Source organism: Limulus polyphemus, unplaced genomic scaffold, assembly GCF_000517525.1.
Source record: "Limulus polyphemus unplaced genomic scaffold, Limulus_polyphemus-2.1.2 Scaffold290, whole genome shotgun sequence".
NCBI lineage: Eukaryota > Metazoa > Arthropoda > Merostomata > Xiphosura > Limulidae > Limulus > Limulus polyphemus.
This window is the reverse complement of record NW_013665900.1, coordinates 196,900-204,601: the sequence shown is the minus strand read 5'-3', so window position 1 is coordinate 204,601 and position 7,702 is coordinate 196,900. Positions and strand designations below refer to the sequence as shown.

Below are 7,702 nucleotides of genomic sequence, written 5' to 3'. Positions count from 1 at the left end.
TTTGAATTTTTGGTTCTTTAATGCGTTTGCAGCATACTTGATTGTTAAACATTCAAATATGTATATATATATATATATATATATATATATTACTTTTATCTATTAGATCGTTTCCGATGTTCTAGATTGATACAAATTTCGACAATCAGTCATATCGTCATCTGATAATACTTACTCGGCAGGTATCGTGAATATGATGGGACAGCTCAAGCCTTTCCTTGCAGGTTACCCGTACTTTAACCCTACTACGCAAGCGTGTCGTCCTGACTCAGCGGAGGCCTCTAGCGAGTTGCAACCAGAGCGGTGAATGTAAGTGAAAGCGTGAGCCGCCTGTCTCGGATGTTTCGAGAGAAGATTGAAAGAACTCAAAGATTCAATAACTTTGTCATTATTGGTATAAAATATGGATATGAATTTTCCGGTAGAGGAAAGATCATCCGCTTTCATGATTTCTCAGAAGAAGCTGTTTTCTGTCATCAGCCTGGACCCAAAAAAGCTAACTTCGATCCACTTGCTGAAGGTTATTGAATTCTTAGAATGTTGGTGGAAGAAGCAACGGAAACCAGATCTTTCGCTTCAATTTGCCGACAGCAAGGCGCTTTGCTCTATTCACCACTTGCGCATATGATGCGAAGAATTGTCTGTCATTTCTATTGCTATAAATTGCTGTGTGAAAGTCAAGATACCCCTGTAAAGTGTGTTTTTCCTGTACAATACTACGTCTAGTGGGACAGTACAATTATATTTTTATCAAATAATGGGGTGATCACTGAAGTTTAGACTATAATATTTTCAACTAATGAAATTATATTAGAACTCTATGTGGTCGGCAGGTTCAAAAACAGGGTTTAGCCCTCCCTCCCCGTCTCCCTCGAAATCTAGGGAAACCCTTACCTTAGACAAGGCTGCATTTCTTTTAATCAGAATTAAACGTGCATTTCACAAAAAGAAGAAAAAAAGGTGAGTTTTAAGCAGATCTATTTAAAAGATATTGCACAATGTTACCAGTAATAACAGTGTGTGTATAGACTATAACTGAATAGAGTACTTACAATGAATTTTGTAATAAATATATATCTTCTGACGTCAATACATTGTGCATTTCCACGTTCATACTGGAATGCTTAACTACAGGTTACATTTGACATTTTTTGTTAATTAACTAAATATATAATTAAATAAATATGGAGTAAGTAACTGTTTGCATGCGCATCATTTTTTTTTCACATTTAATTGTATTGTTAATTCTGCCAAGTATAGGTGTCTATACCATATTATTAGGATTACAATGCAATCGAGCCGGTTTCGCTATAGCATTAGGTCAGTATTAAACTTACCATTTAAACAAGAAATATAAGTAAAATACTGACTTTTGAGTAAGTAACTGGTCCATTCACTTTATCATTGTTCCATCTGTCTATCTTATAATGACATAATATTATACTAATGCTTTGTAACCCTAACAATTCCATTAATCATTGTACAAAATTATATTATTTTGGACATTTATAGAAGAGGGTGATTAATGACGATACGTATTTAGTTTAAGTTTATTTGTACGTGTTGGAGTCTATAGAATAATTTGAATTTGTCTTCTTCCCCGAAACCACAACTCTTCCTTTAACTCCACGTTTTAAAGTAGCTTTCCAGTGAAACAACTCTATTTAGTTCAATAAACACGTGAGGGAAAAATAAATATTGGGCTTGTGGCAATACTCCAGTTGAATCGATAAATTAAAAAAATATATATTTGTAAAGTTAGAGTTTTACGTTATATTTGGTGAATATTCCTTGAACACCCATTGAGAGAAATGTACAGCGTGTTATTTGAGTTATAAGTTTTGTTCGTGAATGTGATACAATATCAGTGACTACGTGTTTAAGAAACGTCACCGAATGTGGTGTGTTGATTTGTTTATTTGTGGTTAAGCACAAAGCTACAAATAGGACTGTCTGTGCTCTGCTCACCATGGGTATCGAAACCTGGTTTCTAGCGTTGTAATTCCGCAGGAATTCCGCTGTGCCACTTGGGGGGGGGGGCTGTGGTAAAGAAAAGTCTAAATTGTATTGTTATTACCATTAAAATAAAATAGTAGATACTATGTTTTTTGTGTAAGCATTTTACGGTAAGAAAGCATAATTTTATAAGTTGATTAAAAACACTGTAGATAGTTGAACCACATGTAACTGATAGATTGATATCTATTGTAAAAGTGTTTAGTGGATCCTCAGTATCTCATACGGTTGTTTATTTTACTGAATTCAGTCGGTTCTCTTTTAACGTTGAATAAATGTTAAAAATATGAACTTGAAAACGAAAATATTTCAGAAAGATGTTTTATCAAGTGATAGGTATTCTTTTAACACTAATCAGTGGAAATTACAATATGTTGAATTATTTAAATTTCAGCACCATTTTATGTCATTGAAAGTGAATTTAACTTTCTAAATTTTCTGACATATGTTGCCCGTATCAATTAAACCTCTGTGTGTGCACCGTTTATGTATTTAATTCAAGAAGAGATCCTAACCGAGCGCTATGCAATGCCGCTACGATAGGCTCTCCTGGCCTTAGGATGTGTTAAAGCGTTTTGTTTCTTTCCATAAAGACGTTAATGTGGTGATATTTTATAAAATTTAGGGCCAAAGGTCACAATATGTTGAAGAAGGGGGGATATAATGTTCTCCATAGAAACTGTAAATCTCGCACAGCAGAACACTTAAGGCAACAAGGAGCTCCTAAACCACATTCAAACCCTATCTTAAACTTAGTCTTCACCTGTAAAGTGATGGCTTATGGTTCAAAAGAGAATCTTTAGACTTCAAAAAGATATTATAATTATTACTGTTAAAAGGATGATAAACAAAAGTTTTAAGTTGATGAAAGTTTACAAGTTTACAGTGACAACTTGATATCGATGAAAAATATGGCCGAAAAAGTTTAAATTACAGCAATGTCATTGAATTACGTAACTGTCGAGTCTCTTTAATATGCTTTTGTGCTTTTGATTTATTTAATGTGTTACGTATCTGTATAAAGCTTGTCAAGATGTGAAGTCTAAGATTGACTTCGCCGTCCTTAATAATAACTTGTTACATGGAAATGTGGTGTCGACCATTAGTACTAGTACTTATTCATAGCCAGTAAACTTACCACGGTCAACAATAAAGGTAATAGTTCCAAGTGGAGCAAAAGGCTTGGATAGTGACTTTCATAACATTCAATATGCTGATAAGCCTCATTTGTGAGTGAAACCAATTAATTTTACTATAGAATGTCTCGTTTTACAAACCTTATAAAGGAATAAACTTAGTACCACCACATTACATTATATTAAAAAAAAAACTAGAAAGAAAGGCTTACTTGCTCATCTTTTCACGCGTGTGTAAGATTTGCTTTCTTAATTCCAAGTATTTCAGAAGATCTAAATGTTGTTCCTACCAATTTTGATCTCTTATTTCGTCAACTCTACAGGCGCAACTTCAGTTATTTAAATCTTGTTTCACCTCCTCCCGTCATGGAAATATTGTGAGTTGATTTCTCGTAAGGAGTTCGTAAAGAAATGAAGTCAATTCTCTGCAAGACTATGAATTGATGGATTATTCTCCAATCTTATCGAGATATTTAATGTCCTAACCGAAACTTATTTCAATGAACCACCATTGAACTTGACAGTGTGCCTGAGGAATATTCTAGCTTACAACTTGGTTATCTTAGAGATAGTTTCAATCATCTTAATGTACCTTTTGGCTTACCAGTAGTAATGAACAGTTTGGAGTTACGTAAATAGCAGGTGATGTGGTAGGAATAAACTCGTTCGTGTGCAACATGTAGAGTCAACTATAAGATATGACATAGACGAGCTAATATACTATGTCAACTCCTCACATCATCGGAGTGTAAAACTTTACAATCCAGTATGTCAAAAAGTACTAGAGCAAAGCTCATTACGTGTTTATGAATTGGTCTTTATAGTTAATGTTTCACCCACCAAGACACAGCTGACGAAGTAATGACGTTAGAGATTTATGTTTCTTCTGGTTGAATGGTCTTTCATCTGTTTTTATTGTGTGTGCTTCATTTTATTTTATTTTGTGTATTATTCATTGATAACAACATGGAAACCGTATACTTTATTAAAATAAAACTAAAAGAGGAAGCGTAAATATAAATTATTTTTATAAACAAACATTTCTATTCTCTTACTGGTTCATGAAAATTTCCACAAGTTATATCAACTAAACGAATGAAAATTGCTTAAATGCTCATCCCATGCATCTATAGGCTATAACTTTTATTCGTGGTTTTTTATTTAAATGTTCTGATAATTTTCGTACAAGTCAAAGTAACATCCAAAATGTATTAAAGTATTTACGAGCGCTGCTAAGAACGTCAGTGGCTGATAATTATAGGAAGCCACTGTATCAGGATACAAGACAATTATAACCTGCTCAGTTATTCTAAATAGAAATATCATTATTCAACCCGAAAGTTTAGTGCATCAAAATAGTGTTGTTATTGTTTATCAAAAGTTCTGGTTTTGGCATGCACTAATTAATTAATTATTATTTTTCCCGTACATGTATTTATTATTTTTAACTGAAAGCGTTACACGGACCCTGTATATTTTAAATCTGGATAGTAATTTCCACTTTAATGCATTTCTTGTTAAAAGATAAAACATTAACATTGCTTCCAAAGTAGAATGTTGTTCCTTATAATGAGAACAATGTTTTCTTTGCTGTCGTACCTTGAATGTTATAATATCGATAAATTCAGGAACATTATTTTAAAACTACGAGTATGAGAAAGTAGGTCAGACACTAAAGATAATGGCATCTAATTGTTATTGACATTACATGGGAACGCACACTACGCTTCATTAGACTGTATAAACATCAAAAAGCAAATTTTTAGTTTTGTATGCTTAGGCTTTCAGCCAAATGGCAAGAAATTTTCATTTAAAGAATTTACAACGCTCTTCTTGTTTTCCTTTAAATATTTTTCTTTACTGGCTATTGAAAAAACTGGGTCAACGCTTAGTGTTGTTGGTTATTAAGCACAAAGCTACACAAAGGGATATCTGTGCTCTGCCCACCACGGGTATCGAAACGCGGTTTCTAGCAGTATAAGTCCGCAGACATACTGCTGTGCCACTGGGGGTTCAACGCTGTGTTTGGTCGATTGTTAAAATGTATTAATAACGTTTGATATCTACATTCTCGTGACATTTGATGAGGAAACCTTAAAGTTTCACATTTTTGCCATACAGCCAAGTCTTGACTGTTCTTATTTTTATAAGCCAATTGCGATATAACTTCTTTAAAACCCAATTTTCTCTGTTGCAACTTATTCAAAAAGCTATTCCGTTATGACTGTCTGAATGCGTAATTTATCTATCAATAATAACTTTTGCAGTAAAATTGAATGTTTCCAATAATTTTAAGTTTTAAAAAAATAAATGTTTGTTCAAATAAAGTATTTACTTAACTACAACAATACTGGATTTCGGCAGAGTTACATTTCAGAGAAATCTAATAAAATCGGAAAAAGTAATGACTGTATGTAATGAACATGGAATATCTAGATATACTTTAACATTTATACAATATATTTATTTATTGCAAAAAGATAATGACTGTATGTAATGAACATGGAATATCTAGATATACTTTAACATTTATACAATATATTTATTCATTGCAAAAAGTAATGACTGTATGTAATGAACATGGAATATCTAGATATACTTTAACATTTATGCATTATGTTTATTCATGCAAAAGTAATGGCTGTATGTAATGAACATGGAATAGCTAGATATACTTAAAAATTTATACATTATAAATTATTTACTGCAAAAAGATAATGACTGTATGTAACGAACATGGAATATCTATATATACTTTAACATTTATACATTATATTTATTTACTGCAAAAAGATAATGACTGTATGTAACGAACATGGAATATCTAGATATACTTTAACATTTATACAATATATTTATTTACTGCAAAAGTAATGACTGTATGTAATGAACATGGAATAGCTAGATATACTTTAAAATTTATACATTATAAATTATTTACTGCAAAAAGTAATGATTGTATGTAACGAACATGGAATATCTAGATATACTTTAACATTTATACATTATAAACTATTTACTGCAAAAAGTAATGACTGTATGTAACGAACATGGAATATGTAGATATACTTTAACATTTATACATTATAAACTATTTACTGCAAAAAGTAATGACTGTATGTAACGAACATGGAATATCTAGATATACTTTAACATTAATGCATTATGTTTATTTAAGGCACTGATGGTACATTAATGTATATAAAACCCTTTTTTTATTTGCAAAGTAACGTCAATTCGGGACAACTATATTTAACGTGATGTTTCGTTACAACGCTTTTACTTTCTGTCTCTATATTCACAGTTCGTTAGATCGACAAGTTATAATGTTGTCTTTAAACGCTTCCATTCAGATTTCCTGTCTAAGTTTTCGTTCTTTAAACACGCAACCTTTAACAATGGCCTATATCTATTTGAATACTTGTGCACGTGGAAAGTCTTTGAACATTTCTACAAACAAAACCAAAAGGAAAGAAGTAAAATAATTTGTTTGCATTATCGCTACAAACGGATTTGGACCTGACAAGCCGAGTCTCTTGGAAGTGTTTTCGTCTTTGCATTCATTTTTCTGTCACTGAAAACTGAAGCTCTCAGCAATCATGTCTTGTAACATTTTGCCAGCTAAATTGGGTTTGTATCGAACCACAAACAAAATAGGCACGCTATTTTCATGGGGAAAATTCTAAGTTTAACAACTACTAGGTTAAACGTGTTAAAAAAAAACAACACGAGAAATAACTCTGTGTTTATTGTTCAAGCAGTGGGATAAATTTTAATGTACTAGCTTTGGAATGGAGAATTACGATACAGGCATTGTTTTAAACTGGGTGTGTCACCATTAATCGCCTGTTTGTATGCAGTATTTAGTATTACATATGGGAGTTATCTCGTAAGTACGCTATTATGCAGAAAATAGTAGTTTTAAAATTATTTAGTTATTATTTTCTTTGTTTTAAATATTTGACTTTCATGTTTTTCGGAGAACTAACGCATACATTTTGTACTGTCAGAGAATGTTACTGAAAGGCTTTATGCAGTTCTAAATCTAACACTCATAAACATTAATAACACATTATTGTGTATTGTACTCCGCGCCATCATCGCAATCGCAGCATTGTCGAGGTTTAGGTCTTGATGACCTGGAAGGGTCAGGTTTGTTTGTTTGTAATTATACACAAAGCTACACAATGGGCTATCTGTGATATGCCCACCACGGGTATCGAAACACGGTTTCTAGCGTTGTAAGTCCGCAGACATACCGCTGTGCTACTGGGGGGAAGGGGTCAGGTTCAAGTGACCTCTTGCTCCTCCTTGTAGATGGTAATGGTTTCTGGAGAATATTATTATTATTAATACATGAGGGTCAGAATATAATGAACTTACTCTGACCCCTTTCATGGCATTGTCCATGTATGTAACGACAGTAAGATTCATGTGAATATCAGGACAATGTCCATGTATGTAATGACAGTAATATTCATGTGAATATCAGGACAATGTCCATGTATGTAATGACAGTAATATTCATGTGAATATCAGGACAATGTCCG

General features: G+C 32.6%; 1 protein-coding gene across 1 annotated transcript in view; it reads left to right on the top strand.

Moving 5' to 3' along the window:
* The first annotated feature begins 267 nt into the window (after positions 1 to 267).
* Positions 268 to 7,702, top strand: part of LOC106457080 — a 135,101-nt gene continuing 127,666 nt past the window's right edge. Inside the window, exon 1 of the mRNA XM_022382898.1 lies at positions 268 to 960. Within this exon, the coding sequence (XP_022238606.1) occupies positions 821 to 960 (140 nt within the window). The 5' untranslated portion in view covers positions 268 to 820. The remainder of the gene's footprint in view (positions 961 to 7,702) is intronic.